This window comes from Podarcis erhardii (assembly GCF_964252035.2).
Source record: "Podarcis erhardii genome assembly, chromosome: 16".
In the NCBI taxonomy this organism is placed as follows: Eukaryota; Metazoa; Chordata; class Lepidosauria; order Squamata; family Lacertidae; genus Podarcis; species Podarcis erhardii.
Window position 1 is genome coordinate 20,284,350 of NC_138514.1, and position 20,898 is coordinate 20,305,247.

Below are 20,898 nucleotides of genomic sequence, written 5' to 3' on the forward strand. Positions count from 1 at the left end.
TATGTTCTTATGATGTGTGTTGGGCCTGGAACACCCTAAGGAGATTCCTTTACCCATGGAGGTTTTGTTAGACATCACCTTCCTCCTACCTTGTCCACATTTTCCCACTGCATGGCTATTTCTGACTACTTCTGCCTTCTAAAGAATAGGAAAAATGCTACATGCGTCCAATCTGACCAACCCACAGATGGATGAGGAAGAAAAAAAACCTGTCCCCAGTTTAGTTTTGATGGAGCTCAGTCAGGACCCAGCTGCTCCAAGCTAAGCAGGACCAGAACTGGAGGCCAGTTATACCTCCAACTGCCAAGCATGAAAATTCTAAGACTAATTTGCATACAGCTGACTTGTTGCATGTATTGTGATGGAAGCAAGACAGGTCAGCAGGTGCAGGCTGCACAGAGCAATGAGGTCATAACAAGATCGGCCAATGTGGAGTGTTTTCAATTTACACCATTGGGCCAGCAAAAAATGTAAGAGCATGTTTTCTTAGAAACTCTTTCAGCCACTACATCGTCTCTTAATCCTCTATCTACTGAAGACATAATTGATGCATAATTGAAGACTGAGAATAATTTCTGAGAACTATGAAATATCCCCATGGAAAAGAATGGATGTTGCACAACTGCACTGCTGGGTTGATTGCCTCCCTGTATTTGGTATCAGGATATTACCCAAGGGCAGAGTCTGATTCATTGCTTGTAAGGGAAGATGAGATCCTGTAGATAAATGAATGAATGGTTTTTGAAAGGCATTTTACTGCAGGGATATCGTCCTACATAGCTCCAGTTATCTAAGCGATTCTTCTGAGCAAGCTTATGTTATGTGCCTCTGGCATCATACTTATTTATTTACACAGACAATCCTCAGATGTTGGCTATTGCAATTCTGTACTCCCAGAAGCTGCTTCAAAAAATGCAGGACAGGGCTGCTGGCAGGCTGGTCCTGGGTCCTTATAGCATGGGGCTGGCCCACCCATGAGGCAATATGTGATGAGACCATGTTGCGTGGCAGGATCCAGAGGGGCAGCAGAGCATTGCCTGCTGATGTTGCCAGAAGTAAGATCTGGCTTCTCTTCAGTAGCACCTCCAATGGTGCCTCTACAGCAGCTTCTTGTTGAATTAGACACAGTACTGATCTCCTCCTATCCCTAGGGAGGAAATGGGCAGGGGCTGCCCTTTCGGGTCTCCTAGGATCTGCACCTATCCAGCATGATTCAGAGAGAGCCCTGTGACAGCCTTTGTTTCCCACTTCAACCACCAGATGAAGTTGATTTGATTCCCCTACTTTCCCAGTGTAGATCTTTATCCCCCCCCACGCCCGTTCTTGATGTATATCTCCATTCACCCCTTCTTCCCTAGTGGGGTGTGTGTGTGTGTGTGCACCATTTTGTGGTTTGCCACAGGTGCCGAAATGTCTTGCCCCAGTCTTGTTACTGCAGCACAGCAAACACTGTTTCCAAAGTAAAATAAATTATAAACTCTTGCCTTTGCAATTTGAGACTCTTTGTCTGGCCCTCCAATGCACTTGCTGCCTGTGCCTGCCAGGATCTGACCCAAGCCTGATCCTGTCAGCTTACCACTTGGATCCCTCTGGCCAATATTTCTACAACTAGGAACGGAGAAGATGGCTGCACACATGCACCATACATTTAAAGTGTGTTTTCCACTCCCAAAAGAATCCTGGGAACAGTTTATCCAGGATTCTTTCTGGGGGAGGCAGAGAAGGTGCATGGTGAATATGCAGCTGATACCCTTATTCACTGACTCTGCCTGGCACATAGAAAACTATAGTGGTGGTAAGGTTTCTTTCGGACACAAATCTACAAGCATGGAGTCAACTAATGGACATTGATAGATGCCTCCTTTTCCCAAGAGTCTTCTGTTCCTTGTCAGTAGCTCAGTTATCAAGCAATGGGGCTCCCACTATTAGCAGTTTACTCCACACAAACCCTTCCTTGAAGGAGATGTCAATAGAATTATCTGAGCTCAGTGACTGTTCTCAGAATTATCTCTAAGCTCAGTAATTGTTATCAGTGATGTAAATGAAAAACAGGACCGTTTTCAGATAATATATATGTACCGATATTAAATACACAGACAAAATTCATTACAAAGGGCTAGCTTCCTCTATTTCGGTGAGATAGGGAAGAAGGAATTGGAACATTATATAAGCTAAATAATCAATTGTGCAACTGAAAAATGCCCTTGTTATTGGAATATATGCACTAATATCGCAACACAGCAATATGACACGAGTACAATTATTTGTCTGTCACAATCTTGGATTACTTATCTAGTGAAACCAACATCAGCTACCTTTCCCGTGGGCGTTGCTCAAGGAAACGAGAGTCAGGCAACATTCGGAGACTCAGCAGTTCTTCAAAAATCGACCGAGCAGCTAAACAAACAGGCGAGCAATTTTTCATCGGATTCTGAAAGAATCAGCACAGAAGGCAGAACTTTTAGTGGTCCTAATCAAAGGGTCTATTCATCAGAAATATCGAGCGCCCAAGATTTTGCTGACATCGTGGGATTATTATTATTTTTTATTTGCATCCAGCTGCTTTGAAATTCAGGCCTTTGGGTTTTTCTTTTCACAACCCAAAAGCTGGGGGTTGAAAACAAAAGAACAGAAAGCATACACAGAAGTTAAAAACTTCCAACTCACATTCTACAGCCTTTTTCTGTAATTTAATACTTCTAACTTTTATTTCTGATTGTAGTAATAGGAAGGGATGCCTGAGAAATTAGATTTCTGTGAATCCTGATCTGAATTATTATGTGTTGTTGTTGTTGTTGTTGTTGTTGTTGTTGTTACATTATATCCCACTTTTCATCCAAGAAGAGCAAGGTGATGGGTACAATTTTCTCTTTCTCAATTTCATCCTCTAAACAACCCTGGGAGGTAGGTTAGGCTGAGAGATGGTGACATGTTCAAGATCACCCAGTGTGATCTTGGAGATTTGAACTTTGGTCTCCCAAGGTCTTAGTCCAGCAATATACTGTAACCATTACACCACACTGGATCAATTGGCCTGATTCTAAAACTTCTATTCAGGGGTCAGCAAACCTTTTCAGCAGGGGGCTGGTCCCTCAGACCTTGTGGGGGGCCGGACTATATTTTTTGGGGGAAATGAACAAATTCCTATGCCCCACAAATAACCCAGAGGTGCATTTTAAATAAAAGCACACATTCTACTCATGTAAAAACACACTGATTCCCAGACCATCTGTGGGCCGGATTTAGAAGGCAATTGGGCTGGATCTGGCCCATGGGCCTTAGTTTGCCTACCCATGTCCTATATCATGTACAGTGGTACCTCGGGTTACATACGCTTCAGGTTACAGACTCTGCTAACCCAGAAATATTACCTCGGGTTAAGAACTTTGCTTCAGGATGAGAACAGAAATTGTGCTCCGGCGGCAGCGGGAGGCCCCATTAGCTAAAGTGGTGCCCCATTAGCTAAAGTGGTGCTTCAGGTTAAGAACAGTTTCAGGTTAAGAACGGACCTCCAGAACGAATTAAGTACATAACCAGAGGTACCACTGTAATGGATAGGAATTTGGGGATAGAGAAAAGAAACTACCTCTTTGTGCAGCGCTTAGTTCAACAATGGAACTCTCTCCTATATGGGACAGTGAAGGCCACCCACATGAATGGTTTTAAAAGATTGGGCAAATCTATGCAGGACAATGGCTATTAGGCATGATGGCCATACTGCACCTCCACAGTCAAAGGCAGTAATCCTTCTGCCTACCAGCTGAGGGCTCTTGTGCTTAGGCCCTGCTTGAGGGTTTCCCACAGGCATAGAGTTGGCCACTGTGAGAACAGGATGATAGACTCTACGGGTCATTGGCACAATCCAGCAGGTTCTCCTCATGTGCTTATGAATTCAACTATCCTTCCGATTTTGTGCTTCTCTGAATTTGGCAAGATCATTTGTAGCTCATGCTCCAGAACCATTTTAGAAAGTGTCATTTACAATTTAGAGCCACATCTGTAGAGCTACAGCATGCACATCTGGCTGGAACACCTGAAAACTTATTACCTTCCCTGCTGTCTCTTCTGCTCCCCAAGAACACTGGAAAAAGGCATCAGCTAGGGCAGCCACTGCTATGTTGAGCTCTTTCCAAAAGCCAACGTTTGGAGGAATAGCTTCCTTAGAGCCTGGGAGAAAGATAAAAAGACCGATCTGTGTCATCAGAATTCTTTGAATCCTCCAGATGTAGCCTCACTCAATGTGGAAGCCCCTTTCCATTAGACACTCCCATCTGGAGATTCAGAGTTTTGTTCAGTTCACTGTCCCTTGCCACAATATTACACCTTTCTGAATGCAACCATCCAGGCCAGATGAGATGGAGTTCAGGAGAGCCAAGCTCCAGACAGAATTTTTTAAGCTAGCTAAAGTTTGAACCACAATTTTGTCCAATTACTCATTGCAGTCAAGCGATGAGACTGTTTTGAAGATTCAGTAAGCTAAACCCATCTTCAGCTTGCCCTTTTGGAAGCCTGTCTGCATTATTAGGCAGGGCTTGTGTGGTGCAACATGCAGATTTAGAAATAGGCAAAACCTTCAGCAGAGCATCTCATGAGCCAGGAACCCACACCTCCATTGTGCTATTGTTAGCATAAGGCACAAACAAGGAAGAGGCCAGACTCTGTCCTGTAATATGCTCTGCAGATCTAGTTCTTGGAGCTGCTGTCTCTCTGCTTTCCTCTGCCATGATCTTGCGCAATGAAAGGTTAAGGAAGGAAGTGAGCAGACAAAAAAGATCCGCAAAAGGTCTTTTTGTCCTTGCTTACAATATTACCCAAACAGCAGAAGAAGACCGAGAAAGGAAGAACATTATTGGGGAAACTATCACAATGAAGGAAGTGTTGTGCCAAATACCTGCTACACAAATAGGATAAAAAAAAAAATCCCTGCACCCAATTATGCGGAAAGGATATCATTAGATCACAGGGTGTAGCAGCCTTCTTTGCATTTGACATGGCAATTGTCAGAATTTCATCATTATATTCCAGGCATTCAAATCAGCCTTCAGTACTATGAAGTACATGCTTTTGCATGCAGAAGATCCCTGTTTCACTCCACGACATATCTACAGTTAAAGGAAACCTGGTATCCTTTAGCTGTAGATATCATGGAGGGAACAAGGGACCATGTGAAGAAGAAAAAAACACTGGGGATTGTTGGGAAAAATGGCAGCCCCATGTCAAGTTCTACCTCCCCTTGAATTATGTCTGAACATCTTGGCAATACATAGAATCACACTCAGAAAGGACTCTGAGGGTCATCTAGTCCAACCCTCTGCAATGCAGGAATCTCAGCTAAAGCATCCATGACAGATGGCCATCCAACCTCTGCTTATAAACCTCGAAGGAAGGAGAGTCCACAACCTCCTGAAGGAGACCATTCATTTCTTTCACTCCTATTTTTTATCATTGGGTAGAGGGGACAGAGAAATCCACATCAGAATGACATTAGGACCAATAATAATAATAATAATAATAATAATAATAATAATAATAATAATAATAATAATAATAATAATAATTCTTATTCTTATTCTTATTCTTATTATATTTATTATTATTATTGCTGGTCCTAATGTCATTCTGATGTGGATTACGGTCAAAGATCAGTTCAAGAGGACAGGCAGTAAACTGAATTAGATCATGGGTAGGCAAACTAAGGCCCGGGGGCCGGATCTAGCCCAATCGCCTTCTTAATCCGGCCTCAGATGGTCCAGGAATCAGTATGTTTTTACATGAGTAGTTTGGATTTGATATCCCGTTTTCTCACTCCCCAAAGGAGTCTCAAAGCGGCTAACATTCTCCTTTCCCTTCCTCCCCCACAACAAACACTCTGTGAGGTGAGTGGGGCTGAGAGACTTCAAAGAAGTGTGACTAGCCCAAGGTCACCCAGAAGCTGCATGTGGAGGAGAGGGGAAGCGCACCCAGTTCACCAGATTATGAGTCTACCGCTCTTAACCACTATACCACACTGCTGTCCTTTTATTTAAAATGCATCTTTCGGTTATTTGTGGGGCATCCCCCCCCCCCAAATATAGTCCGGCTGCCCCACAAGGTCTGAGGGACAGTGGACTGGCCCCCTGCTGAAAAAGTTTGTTGACCCCTGAACTAGATGTTTCAGAGCGTGAATGTTGGCACGGGGCTGTCGTTTTCATTGCAATGCTAAATTCTGCCACCAGGTGGCAAGTATATATATAAAAAAGAACATGTCTGGCACTTTTGAATGCCTCTGTCAGTCAGAGTTGACAGTGCTGGGTTGGATGATCTGACAGCTTCCTTCCACCTAACTATACCTGCTTTGATGTGTGCCATGGCATTCAGCAGCACCGTCACAAAGCCCCCAGCATTCTCCAGGTGTGATGAAAGTATATACAGGAACCTGTTGGTGGCATCATAGTAGGAATCTCTGGCAAACTGAACCTCCGTAGGGCCTTGCTTGGGGACTGCTTGAGCCAAGAGGAGAACCAGTGCTGGCAAGGAGAACGCTCTTCCCAGAAGGCGTGTGACAGTGCAGGCAAAGCGGTAAACCACAAAATGGCGAGGGGAGAGGCTGGTGAGGTCAGTGGGGACCACAGCATCAACAGAAGGTCCTGAAGAAAGGCAGCCATTATCTATGTTTTCTCCTGGAAAAAGGGGACAGAACAATGGAAAGTTGGCACTGAAAGTCATTCTATAGTCAAGGCCAGTGTTTCCCAAACTTGGGTCTCCAGCTGTTTTTGGACTACAACTCCCATCATTCCTAGCTATCAAGACCAGTGGTCAGGGATGATGGGAACTGTAGTCCAAAAGCAGCTGGACAACCAGGTTTGGGAAACATGGGTCTAGGATCATGGATGAGGAACCATTGGCCCTCCTGATGTTGCTGAACTACAGCTCCCATCAGCCCTAGCAAGAAAGGCCAATGGTTAGGGATGATGGGAGTTTTAGTTCAGCAACATCTGCAGAGCCAAAGGTCCTCAAGTCTAAAAATAGCATTATTCTGAAAGTATGAAATTGTTCTTTATTTCTGGATCACCTCAGTCCCTAAAATAGCCTTATCCCTGTATTTGTGAGATGAATAGGGATGTTTGTAAAATGAATAGGGATGTTTCAGGAGTTAGGTTTTTCTTAAATGGTATATTTAGAAACATATATATCTCTGACAATGAAGGCAGAGCATTGCCATCATGGCTAGCAGCCACTGACAGCCTTATCCTCCATGAATGTGTGCAATCTTCTTTTAAAGCCATCCAAAGTTGCTGGCCATCACTGCTTCCTATGGGAGAGAGTGCCATGTTCATTTATCTGTCCTGGGAGCTTTCAACGTTCAGCTTTACTGGACGTCCACAAGCTCTAGCATTATGAGAAAGGAAGACAAGCTTTTCTCTATCCACTATCTCTGTGCCATGCATAATTTTATGGCTCCTATCACATCCGCTTCTTAATCACTTTAAACCAAAAAGTCCCAGATAGCATCTTAAGGGTTGGCTGCCAGAGACAGTCAGATATAATATAAATGGCCGCCAGCGTGCACATGAGATTTGCTTCCCGTCCCCCCACACGTTTCCTGCTTAAGCCCCCATAGGTAAAGGTAAAGGGACCCCTGACCATTATGTCCAGTCATGGCCGACTCTGGGGTTGCAGCGCTCATCTCACTTTACTGGCTGAGGGAGCCGGCGTATAGCTTCCGAGTCATGTGGCCAGCACGACTAAGCTGCTTCTGGTGAACCAGAGCAGCGCACGGAAACGCCATTTACCTTCCCGCCAGAGTGGTACCTATTTATCTACTTGCACTTTGACGTGCTTCCGAACTGCTAGGTTGGCAGGAGCAGGAACCGAACAATGGGAGCTCATCCCGTCGTGGGGATTCGAACCACCGACCTTCTGATCGGCAAGTCCTAGGCTCTGGGGTTTAACCCACAATGCCACCCACATCCTTTTTAAACCCTGGAGATTTAAAGATGGAACGAAGCAAAGGGGAGGAATCACCAAATCACTTCAATGATTTGCATGTGTTTCTATGCATCATTCCCACATCCTCTCTGAGGCAATCCCAAGAAACACAGGGGTGATGGGTATCAGAAGATGCAGGAATCAGCTCTATCACCTGGAGAAGGAGGCGAGTGCGGGGGCTGCTGGGATGTCTCCAAAAACTGCTTGATCTCGCCCAGGGTCTTGGCAAGGGGGGACGTCGCCATCAGGGCCTCTACTTCCAGCTCACTTACACAAGCAAGCATGCTGCTCTTGCGAGGTTGCAGGTCCAACCCTGACAAATACAGACAAGGCATATATCAGCTGAAGGTGCTGCTTGTAGACTCAGAGAGACAAGGATGAGGATGATGACTTCATGCAGATTACTAAATTCATGCAGCGGGGAGGGGCTGTTATGTAACATACTGTCACAAGGGTCACTTGCATGGCCTGAAAAAATGACCTGTACATACATAACTGATGCTCTGAAGCTTGCAGACCGCATGCGGCTTATGTTTCCATCTAGTGGCAGCTCAGGAGAACTGCACCTCCCAACAACCGCAGACAGGGAGAAACTAGACGGGCAATTAGGATTTCCTGTGGTTTTGTGTGTATTATTTTAAACTAAGCGGCTGCTCTCAAGATTTCGCACACTTTGAAAAGCGGTGTTTTCAGAAAGATTGTTAACCGTTTCCTCCCTTACTCTGATCTAAATTGCCCCTTCCTGCTGTTAACACATGCACTTGTTTTGTTCTCTGAAGCCAACAGCAGCTTCGGAGGAGCTTCGCTAGGGAAAGGGTATGGATGTTTAGGATACCAGGTTCAAGTGCAGAGGTTTACAAGAGTCCTTTGTGTCTGCAATTTTCACTGGGGGGGGGAATCACCTTTTGGAGGAGCAAATGAGAGTCGCACCCAGCAACGCAAATTGCATGTGTGCACTGGGGTCATTGTGTGTACCTGGGAATGGATGGATATGTCAGTGGATTGGGTATGTGGATTAGAGAAAGGAGGTGGACTGGTTCTATCAACTTTTGTTTCCGGCCCCAAACACATTATCCCAAAGGGTTCTCCTTCCCTGTTCTATAACCAGGTTAAAAGGCTGCACACATCCTTACCTTGGTCTTCAAAGCCACGAGAGCTAAGGGAGGCCCGTTTCCCACCAGAGAGCACACGCTGTGTCAGGGAGCTAGTACCCTACGCAGGAAATAATGTTCAAATATCACAGGAATGAGAGACAGAGACAGAGACAAAGACAAAGGGAGACCTTCATTCTTACCGGGCATCTTTGCTGAGTTCCAGCTTGTTCTCGGATAGCCAGGCCAGATCCACCAGCCCCATTGTGCCCCTGTGCCCCTTCTGGCTTTGCTGTCACCTTCCCAAAATGGATTTTTCGCAGCAAAATCCCCAGGACTTTCATTAACTCTGTTGCCTCCTGCCACTCAGAACCTAAAAGAATTCAGCAAGGCATTAATCAGTTAATATGGCTTCCTTAACAGCCTGTAAGCAGCTGTTTTCATGCCTCTTGGAGATTTGCTCATGAACACAGCTACATTCAGAGCAAAGAAGCAAGCTCCATGGGTCACCACAAGTGTCACAGTGAAATATCCACAAGAAAAGAGACCATTAAAAGGTGCAAAGGAGAATTTGAAAAATGAAAAACACACCGTTATTTGCTTTCACATTTTGGTCAATTCTAATGGGTGCCTGTCACATGTAGAACATTCCTTTTTTTAAAAAAATGGCAGGGAAGTGTTCTGTTTTCCCAGCTCTCTCACCTGAGTAGCCCATTGCTTGCAAGACTCCAGAAAACTTGATGGAGGAGCTCTCACTTTCTTGGGTCTCCTTGGCTGAACTGAAGGTGACCTGGGCTCTATCCCTGGTGACTGTGGACCTTTCCATGCCCTTCAATGCATCCATGTCCAGTGTCTGTACCAGATCCTACAGACAGAGATCAACAGCCTTAATGTTTTACTGCTGTCTCAGATTTTATGACCTCGTCAAATTGCTTTTGCCTTCACTGCGTAACATTACATTGCTTAGGAAAATAGGAAGCTGCCTTATGGAAAGATCAGACTATTGCCCATCAAACTTTTGAGTGGCAGAGGCTTTCCAGGGATTGAGGCAGAGAGAATGGCACTGGGCCCTGTAAACTTCAGTCTTTTTTTTTTTGCCAGGGGTACATGGCAAATGTGGCCCTCCACTCCTCTCTATCTGGCCCTCAGGACTCTCCCCACACCACATCCCTTCCCAGCCAGCCACACCCTCTCTCCATAGGCCACACCCCTCAGGGGCCCTGCTTAATTTGTTGCTCCACCCACTTTATCTCTGGCTCTGCCTGCCACTGCATGTGCCCCCAGAAAGTGGCCCAGAAGAGACTGCTACCTTTGGATTGAAAAAGGTTCGCCAGCCCTGCTACAAACATTTCCTAGTGAGCTGCTCTGGAAATCTGAATCACTCATCTCCTTAACCAAGACTTTCCCTTGGTATGTCTCACCAAGCCTCACACCAGACCTACCCTGCCTCACCTCAGTAATCCAGTCTGCTGTTTTCCCCTGCCAGCCCATTCACGACTATGCCGCCTGTTCCTGGCCCACAAGCCCATTGCCACATGCCAGGGCCCAGATTTCATGGTGGCCTGTTTCAAGCCAGACCCCAGGCCTGACAGTCCCCTAATTCCCCATGCAGCCATTAGGGGGGCGCCTCCTTTCAGCTTCAAGCTTATTGTAATTTAGCCACATCACTGGCGCTCGTAGGTGTGCATTAATGTATGCTAGGGCAGAAACATTTAATGAGGGCCAGGGATCTAAAACCTGCCAATGTTGGAGGACCTTGCCTGAGCGGACAGACTCAGGGGCAACACCTCTTTGTTGCCCAGAAGTGTGAAATTTATTGCTATATTCTGCCCCAGTGGAGTTTTGGTACCTACATCTAGAATGGCCACCACCATGTGATTGGTCAAGAGTCATGATCTAGCTAATCTGGTCCATAGATGGGCAGGTGCATTATACCTATTAGTAACCCATTCAGGTGAGTGCAGTGCTCCAGTTCGTTGGAAATAAAGTGGGGTCAAAAGCAAATGAGCAAATATATTTCTACACATATGCTTCCCTCCTCACAGCACTGACCAAAAGACTCTGGATCTTCTGGCTGATGCCTCGGTAGAAGGCCAGGACATCTGCCCGGTGTTTTGCTAGCTGCGATGCCAAGTGAAGGTTCTGGTCCTCCAGCTTGTCATACAAAGTGCGGACGCTGAAATCTTCCAGGTCTTTTGTTGCAAACTGGTCACCTGAAACAAAGGCAGCTTATCCATTTAATTGACTAAGACCTTAGGTATAAAGGAAAAAAAGCTTTGCGGTCCTTATATTGATTTATTTCTTTGTGGCGGGAAGGGAGAAAAAGAAGCTCAGAAATGGAGAGGCTCTTCTGGTAACTCTCCCTTCTTATCTTGTCTTCAAAAATGGCATGGGATGAATGGTTGGTGTGCCGGAGAGGGGACCAGCAGGGGGGAAGGAATTCAGCATAGCACCAGTAGAGGAGAGAGGGAGATGGAGGAATTGGGGACAGGGCTCCAAGACCCTTCACCCGAATCTAGTGGAGAGAGCGCTGGCACGCCCCTGCCTTCCCCTTACTTGCGCAGACGAGTTCCGCGCAGGGAACATAGGAGGAGACTTGGCGTCAAACAGCTTTTATGCTGGAAGAGGTTCAAGAAACGCCCACTGACGGATTCTGCAAGTGACTAACAGGTCACGGAGGGCGAGCTCTGAGCCCAAGCATGGTTGGGATAGCAATCTAACTAAACCTAAGGCAATTTACGCACAAGTAACCCCCTTACAACCATTACAGTTGGGACAGAAGAATCCAGGTTCAAATCCATGCTCAGCCACATAGCTTGCTGGATATACTGGAACAATCTCTCTCCTCCCCCCCCCCTTCTCTCTCAGTCTAAACTACTGCACAGGATTTCTGTGGTGAAACAACAACAACTGGATAGACTCCATGAAAAACCATCCTGATAAGAACATAGGGAAAACTCAGTTGGATCTGTACAAAGGCCCATTGAGTCCAGCTTCCTGTTCTTACAGCTCCTACCCAGATGCCTATAGGAAGACAAGAAGTAGGATTTGGGTGCAACCACTACCGGAATTCCCACTTGTGGTTCCCAGCCAGTGGCATTTAGAGGCCTCCTGCCTCTGGCAGTGGAAGCAGAGCAGCCATTGATCACTTTATCTTGACCTTGGGAAATGATCTTGCCAGCCTGTCTCACCTGATGCTGAATCTTGTTCCATTCCAGCCCCAGGTGAAGACCTTCTTGAATCCCTTGAAGATCTACCCTAGAAGTTGGGGACTGCACACAAATGTGTTCAGACATCCTTTCCCAAACTGGTGTCCTCCAGATGTTGCTTGACTACAACTCCCATCAGTCTGAGCAAGCATTGGCCTATATGGTTTTGCATGTACAAAACCATCTGAAAGGCACCAAGTTGGGGAAGGCCATGTGAAAAAGAGAGTGTGTGACACATCATTGAATGAGAATGAATAGAAGTGGGAACAAGTTTAACCCCCGTAGAGCTGTTTTAGGGTTTCCGTCCCCCCCCCCTCCTTTTAAGGCTTTCCCTGCTAAACATTTGATGCTGCCCGTTTGTGCCTGGGTGATGTCATGTTAGCTACACAACCAATGCCATTCACAGCCTGAACTTCAGGAATACAGGGGAGTTCCTGCAGAACTTTGGCTAAGTGGGTCAAAACCTGAAATCAGTCCCCAGAAAACCACAAGGTTGGAAGCAAATATTGACAGTTTTCACAGCGTCCCTAGTGAGGTGCCCTAGATACTTCCAAAGTGTTAATTATCAGCTATTATTAGTCTGGTATGATGTGCGCATGACATTCAAGCCTTTCAGGGTGCAATATATGTATATTTGTGTGCTCATTTAAATCCTCTTTATAGGTTCAGAAGTTACTCTTGACCACTCACAATGCTCATAAGAATGGTCTACCAGTGTGAGTGGTACTGTGTGAACTAGGAGCACACAAATTTCAGAAGCAGCAATGGCCATTATCACTAATCCTTCAATGTGTACTTTTAATTATTATTTGGCTGAGATCTGCAAATTCACAGAGGGCACCACTTGGGCATTTGTAGTTCTTAGGTGAATTACAAAAGTTCCCAAGGTGGCCTTTTCATACATCAGACTTGTTTGGAAGCCTGATCCTAGGTCCCTAATGAGTTCATGTGCATGACACATGTATTTGCAAGCACAATTTTGCCTCCACTTTTAATTTTCAGGTGTACACATCAAACATCCTAGGTCTACAACTTAACTGAGAGAATTTAGTAAACGAACTGTCAGGGTGACAGTGGCAATTGAAATACCCTGCCTTGATTTTTTTCAGTGATTTTTTTGTAGCGGAACCACCCCCAAAGAGTGTAAACACTGCCATCTGCTGGACATAGCTCCACCTGCACTATTATCAGTAAACGCTTCCGCCTTGGAGATCTCACAGACTTACATTCTCATCTGACAAAAACAAAAGTTACTGCGCCGTGGTGAGTTATCCGGAGGACAGGCAAGCGTGATCAATATACCTTTGCCAAACCTGTGCCCTGGAAATGTTTCAGACTACAATTCCCATCATGCATAGCAATTGTTTAATTTGGTCTGGGGATGATGGGTGTTGTAATACAAAGCAACTTGAGAGCACCAGGTTGGAGTGGGTTGGTTTAGAGGGAACCAGTGGGGAGTGCTAATCCATACCCACATCAAATAACCCCGCAAATTCTGAAAAAGTCCAGGAAACCAGCCACCAGTGCTTATGTGCCATTGCTATCAAGCGACTGATGTTCAGTTTTAAAATGGCCCTTGCATGTGCAAATGAACAGTATTTTCTCTTCTCTGAGAGGCGTGGCATCCCCAAAGCATCCCATGATGGATTATAGCTTCAATTACAGCACATGCCTTGCTTCAGTGTTTTGTGGTTGCTTTGGCAAACTTGTTTTGGGTCAGAGATTTCCCATGTCAGGACTGGTGATCAAAATCGCTTGCCAGCATTTGGGTGTCTGTGTGGGAGGGGGGAATATGCAACATTCACCTGCCTGTTTGTGAGAGCACCGAGCCTAATCTTCCAAAACAAAGTCTTACCTAATCCTGGGAAAGTTCCCTCTCCTGCATCAGGTTCTTCTCCAGATCCCTGGGAGCCAAGAGCTTCATAGAACTGGATGCTACAAGAACAGGGGGAGAAATGCACACAAGAGCTTGAGAAAGTGCCTCTTTTAAAAAGGCTGTCTCTTGTGATGAGACTAGGGATGGGAAGATCTGTTAACTGGGATTACTCTCAGTTTCTTATTTTCCCCCTCACTCATAGAGGAGAAGGCTATCCGTGGCTACTAGCCATTACAGTGGTACCTTGAGTTAAGTACTTAATTTGTTCCTGAGGTCTGTTCTTAACCTGAAACTGTTCTTAACCTGAAGCACCACTTTAGCTAATGGGGCCTCCTGCTGCTGCCGCTCCGCCGGAGCACGATTTCTGTTCTCATCCTGAAGCAAAGTTCTTAACCCAAGGTACTATTTCTGGGTTAGCGGAGTCTGTAACCTGAAGCATATGTAACCTGAAGCGTATGTAACCTGAGGTACCACTGTTTGGCTATGCTTTGCCTCCACAGTTAGAGGCAGCTGAGGTAGAAATTCTGCAAAACCCATGACCAGGAAGGCCATTGCCACTATGCAAGTGTGCAGCCTGGCCACAAAACTGACAGTAATCCATTTTGAAGGAACCTAACTGTCCACTGGAGTAGAAAACAATCCCAGATAAGATGCAAGGAGGGCTCTGCATGTACAGCAAACAACAACAACGACACCATAAGTTGAATAACTGTTTTTAAGAACTATATTTGGGTGAAGTGTTGGGGTGGCAGAAGGTGGCAAAGTGTGGTTGAACAAACAGCCAAGATTATGTACATTTCCCAAATAGGGGGTGTGCTAATGGAATGCTCTCACAGACTCTTTTGGACTCTGTCCTGTAATACATGACTGAATATAAGAGTCTGACTAATTGGGAATCTGGTCTGAGCCTCTGTATTGAATCTCCAAAGAGAATATTTTCCCATGCAGTAATGCTGCTGAATACCACTTTCTGGGAACTGCAGGATGGGGTAGTCCTCTTGTGATTGGGTCTTCCTTGCAAGTTTCCCATGGGTATCTGGGAACTAAGGTGGGCCATTCGCCTGACCTAAAAGGTTCTTCTTATGTTCATTTATTCACACTCACACGTCAGTTTATGATTTTTAGTTTTATTTTTTAAAAACACACAATCTGCTCCTGTTTGTTTTAGGAACTAAATTTCTGTTTGCTGCCCCGAGTCAGGATGGCGGGAGAAATTCAATTCAGTTTGCTTTTCAGAACAATGCATAAACCAATGCATACAGGCGTCCTATGAAATTTGCACTTTTCCTAATTTTGCAGTGTACTTTTAAAGTCAAGCAATGTGTACAAAAAGGTATGGATTGGGCTAAAGTATGCATAAAGCTGCACATATTAGTGAAAAAAGCCTGTCCGACGCCACCCGACGCACCCTGCCCCCCCATGGCCCACGCCGCCACCAGAGGCACAGGGGCGCAGCCAGAGAGCTCCCCACGCTGCCCAAGGGAGGGGATCCTCTTTATCCGAGATCTAGTGCTCCCCACCATCCCTTTGAGGCCCTGTGGCTGGGCGGGGGGGGGGGGAGGCCAAAGACCCCAGGCCTAGCTTTGGAGCAAGGAAGTCCAGCAACGTCCTTTCTGAAGAAGTTCTGGAGCCAACTGATGATTCCCAGATAAGATCCTCCCCCTATTGTGTGGACAGGGTGGTCCCTCCCCCCTATCTGGCCTGATCACCTTGGCAATACCTCCCCAGGCGGGATTGGGCAACTGGCTGAGGTAGACGGAGACCTCCAGGTATCCCACCTGGGGAAGGCAAAGCCAAGCCTGTGCTAATGGTGCCGCATAGGGTCCGGGGGGCTGCGGCTGCACATGACCACGCAAAGGGCGCCCCCCATTTAATGTGGGGAGTGGTCATGGGGGGAATCACAAACTGATGTGGAAATGTGAAGAACTGAAGACTGAAAAAAATTAGAATCTGAGAGACGCTAGAATTGATGCCCAAGGTGGCATCGGTGATTAGGCTTCCGTCACTCACCTCTCTTTAATGAGCACATACTCCGGGGGGATGTGTGGCTCTCCCAAGCTCCTCCACCGCGGCTTCCAGCTCTTCATTGGGCTTGGAACAGAGCTGGGATGCTTCAGGAGAACAACTAAGGCTGTCAACACCACAGTGAGGAACCCCAGGATGAAAAGCATAGCTGAAAAGCCAGGAAAACACAGTGGTGATTAAACGAAGGGAAACGGGTCACTACAATTTCTTCTCAGAGGCCTGATGGTGGTCTAAGGTAAGTTCTTGAGTTCCCTTCCACTTTATCCAGGTGGCATCCATTAATGGTTCACTGTTCATGCTTCCACCACCTGCTTAGCTCCCCCCACCTCCCAGCAGGCATTTCTCTATGGTTCAGGTGCCTCGTGCTAGTCCACACAGCTTCTTTGGCTGAACTGACCATCCTTCAGAGGCAGCAGGGCTAAGGCTGAAGAGGAAGAGTTTGCAGCAGAAATGGGGAACCTGTGTCCCTCCAGGTGCTTTTGGACGCTGTGGATTTATTTGAATTAAGTTTTAATAGGCATTGCGTAACGTGTTCTGACATTTGCATTGCAAAGTGCATTGTATTTGGTGTATACTGTATAGTGGTACCTCTGGTTAAGAACTTAATTCATTCTGGAGGTCTGTTCTTAACGTGAAACTGTTCTTAACCTGAAGCACCACTTTAGCTAATGTGGCCTCCCGCTGCCGCTGTGCCGCCGCCGCACAATTTCTGTTCTCATCCTGAAGCAAAGTTCTTAACCCAAGGTACTATTTCTGGGTTAGCGGAGTATGTAACCTGAAGCGTCTGTAACCTGAAGTGTCTGTAACCTGAGGTACCACTGTATAGGAATTACAGCCCAGAGACACCAGAAGAGACAAAGGTTCTCTTCTCTCATAAGAAGAACGTGCTAGATTGGATCATCTATGTCAGGGAACTGCCATTGGAGCCAGAGGCGGAGCGAAGGCTCCAGAGGGATGCCGGAGAGGGTCCCAGTAGGGAGAGAGGCAGCCCATCCGCTGGGGAAGGAAATCAGCGTAGCACCAGTGGAGGAGGGGGGCAGATGGGGGAATCGGAGAGAAGGCTCCTGGACTCCTCACTGGAGAGCAGCGGGGAGAGCACAGGTCCTCCACTGCCCACACCCTCCCTGCGCAGAAGACTTCCGTGCAGGGAGAGTAGGAGGAGACTGGGCGTCAAAGAACTTCTTTGCTGGAAGAAGTTCAAGAAACACCCACTGACGGATTCTGCCAGTGATTGAGACAGCCACAGATGGGTGGCTGTCCGGACAGAAACGGTAACCCAGCCAGGTGTGGCGCCAACTTACGCACGAGCAACCCCTAGAACCATTACAATCTACTCCTGCATTTTGTTCCCATAATGGCAATCCATTGCTTTGCTGTTTTGTTTCAATTATTTACTTCTTTTCATCCCGTATTTTATTCCGTGAGCTGCCCTGAGATCTTACGATGAAGGGTGTTATGTAATAAATCTAATAAATAATTAAATAATCCAGGTGCCTGTGGGAAACCTGCAAAGGCATGACCTGAACACAAGAGCACTCTGCCCTCCTGTGGTTTCCAGCAAGTAGTATTCAGAAGAATTACTGCCTCTGGCTTCAGTTCTTATGGAGTGGGACAGATCTGTCTATGGCCAGATGGGAGTTATAAGTCGCATGACATCTGCAGAGGCACACGGTCTCTCTCCACTCTGGTTCTTTCACTCCACTTTGTCTGCTGCAACAAGGCGACCCACAAACTAAGGCCTTTCCTTCCATGCAGAAATATAGGTGCGGTTCAGTTGCAAGAGCATTGGAAACAATGCTTAAGTGTCTGGCATATTTGAGGCACAGAAAGGAAAAACAAGTCATCCTTAGAACTCTTGGACAGAGAATACTTCTTGAGATCACACTATGCCTAGCTCTACTTTGCAATCCAGACCAAAGCAAATATTCCACGGTGTGTTTATTTTGACACCAGCGCATGCTGGAAACCATGACGTTTGCTGCTCTTATGTAACAAACTGAATAAAGCAAAGCCACCTATTACTTGCATTCTTAAGGCAAGGTGTGACATACCTGGGCTGCTCCTCATTGCTAGCTCCACCTGCTATTGCTATGCAGCAAAGAACTGCTTACACAGGAGGAGGAGAGTTGCTGCAGCAGAGGATGGGAGACCAGAAGTCTAGAGACTCTGTCTTGTTCCTCTGCTTGTATAAGCAGATTAACTGCTACAGATAATTAATATGAATCAGTCACCTCAAGTCACCTTCCCACATGTTGCAAGAAGTCAGCTCTCCTTACCTCTGGAAAAATATGCCAGAGGGGCAACTGATATTATAAAAGTGAGTGGAGAGGCCAATATGGGATGGACAACTGGTTAATTGCAGCCTAGTTGTGTTGCTTTGACTGAAAAGGGCAAAGTCCACAAAAGTTTAAGGAGCACATACACAGCACTTTGCAAGAGCCACACTATAGACTCAAAGCACATCTGACACACATTTAAAGCACACGACTTTCCCCAAGGAATTCTGGGCACCATAGTCCCCCCCCCCTCCTTTAAAGACAAACTACAGAGTCATTGTCATAGTACCTGCAATAGCTGCCCAGTCTGGGGCGACATTCAGCACCTGGCGCTTCAGGACCCCCTGCCGAGCCAGCTGGAATGGAGATGAGGGCTGGAAGGGAGCTGCAAGGGGGTTGCAGCTCATAGTCTCCTCATTCACCACCACGATCAGCATCCGATCTTCAATGGCATTATCCCGGAAGACGTACGTCCCAGGCTCAAGGAACACGTGGGAGAATCTGAGGAAGGGAGAGGTGTGCTGTCTTAAACAAGCCCTTTTGCTCTACTGCATTCTGTCAATATTTAATATTACCCCAAAACTAAAGGTATCAAGGGGAAGGAAAAACCTTCAAGCAATTTCAGTTTTATTCACAGCATGATCTCAAGGTCGCTGAGGCCATGGAGATTCTGGTCTACTGACTGCAACAAATTATTTCTTTGATTATTGCTAGATTATTCTCCAAAATGATAGAGCTCCCCTAGGAAGAAGATGGGAAACATTGTTCCTCAAGCTTTCTTCCTTGCAAAAGGCATTTCATGCCTCTTATCAGTTCCCTGAGCGGAGGTCTTATTGATTCTCTGAGGGTTGTCAAGTGCATCAGAAAAGATTCTGTAAAGTTAATGGAGGCAAGAGAGATGTAAAATCAGAGATCACTCGTGAGCCAGCTCCAAAGAGAAAAGACATATTGGAGAGATGAAGACGTATGAAGTATATGTCATCCATGCAGTACAGTGGTGCCTCGCAAGATGAAAAGAATCCATTCCGCGATTCTCTTCGTCTAGCGGTTTTTTCGTCTTGCGAAGCAAGCTCATTGACAGCTTAGCGGATTAGCGCTATTAGTGGTTTAGCGGCTTTTAGTGGATCAGCTGATAAGCGGCTTATCAGCGGATCAGCTGATAAGCTGCTTAGCGGCTTAGGAAAAGGGGGGAAAAGGGGGGGGGAACCCGCAGGAACTCGCAAGACATTTCGTCTTGCGAAGCAAGCCCATAGGGAAATTCGTTTTGCGAAGCGCCTCCAAAACGGAAAACCCTTTCGTCTAGCGGGTTTTCCGTCTTGCAAGGCGTTTGTCTTGCGGGGCACCACTGTATTTTACATGGGTAAATTAGAGATGTCAACAAAATTAAGCCCTGATTTCTACAAACATGGCAAAATTGTTACTGGACTGTACAGCTTCAGACTGCTGGTGTGGACTGTGTGACTGAATGCTACCCCACATGTATCTGTGAGTATGTACATACATCTATCTGTCTACCTACCAACCAGTGGAGAAGAGCTGTAAGCTAGCCTTCTCATTGATAATCTTGTGTAATGCCTGAAGTTCTCAGCTATAGATAAAGAAAGGCAGACTGAGAATCACTCTGGAGCTTAAGGAATACGAACAATATTTCTTTAGCCTATAGATTTAAAGCAATTAACACAGCCAATTAAATTAACAATCCAATCAGTGAATGACTTTCCCTGGCTCCCTTCAAAACGGAAGACCACAAACGACCAAACCAACACCATCATTGGTTAACGTGACAACCACATCAACAGAAGGGGAAGGATCATTTTCTTCAGTTTATTTGCTGCCGAATTCAACCCCCTCAGCTGGCAATGCGCTGGCAGAAGATTCACTGGATTCTTGGAATGTGTGATCCACAACATTGTATGGCAATGTACTCGGGGTGACTAATGTGGTTTTTTTTAATATCACAAAAAAGTAAGACATAACAGCTAATATTCACATGCATATCTGTCCATTATTTTATTTTTTTAAGTTCTCTCCCCCCTTAAAGATCAAAGAGTTGGCTAGCCTGTCAGACATCTCTGGGGAGAGAATTTTACAAGGAGAAGGCTCTGCTTCTCTTCTGCATTGGTCTAACTTCAGAGGAGAAAGGGGCTATGAACAGGGCCTCCTCTGAGGATCTTGGTAGAAGGGAAAGCATTCCTTTGGTAGCATCAGAAGATACCTGGAGATGTTGAGATGAGTTTCTCGAATGAGGTGGTCCAGCCTTCTGAATGCACCAAAATCCCAGTGGGGGTTGCTGTTGTAGAGGTGCTGCTTTTGATAGACAGGGTAGTGACTTGTGAGGCGGTCTGGTAAGGAATGGGCACAGAGTCAACACCATCCAAGAACTCATGAGTGGATACAAAGCCAGACTAAGGATGCATAAACAAACATGCTTATCTCTTGAATGGCAAGCCCTC

The 20,898-nt window shown here is 46.1% G+C and overlaps 1 protein-coding gene across 1 annotated transcript in view; it reads right to left on the reverse strand.

The window, feature by feature from the left end:
* Window positions 1–20,898, reverse strand: part of LOC309331065 (uncharacterized protein) — a 136,438-nt gene that overhangs the window by 4,419 nt on the left and 111,121 nt on the right. Inside the window, exons 74-85 of the mRNA XM_081843048.1 lie at window positions 20,661–20,787; window positions 18,735–18,946; window positions 16,155–16,317; window positions 14,124–14,203; window positions 11,112–11,272; window positions 9,762–9,924; window positions 9,263–9,432; window positions 9,102–9,180; window positions 8,123–8,281; window positions 6,330–6,659; window positions 4,049–4,167; window positions 2,316–2,431 (exon numbers count right to left, since the gene is read on the reverse strand). Of these exons, the coding sequence (XP_081699174.1) occupies window positions 2,316–2,431; window positions 4,049–4,167; window positions 6,330–6,659; window positions 8,123–8,281; window positions 9,102–9,180; window positions 9,263–9,432; window positions 9,762–9,924; window positions 11,112–11,272; window positions 14,124–14,203; window positions 16,155–16,317; window positions 18,735–18,946; window positions 20,661–20,787 (1,879 nt within the window). The remainder of the gene's footprint in view (window positions 1–2,315; window positions 2,432–4,048; window positions 4,168–6,329; window positions 6,660–8,122; window positions 8,282–9,101; window positions 9,181–9,262; window positions 9,433–9,761; window positions 9,925–11,111; window positions 11,273–14,123; window positions 14,204–16,154; window positions 16,318–18,734; window positions 18,947–20,660; window positions 20,788–20,898) is intronic.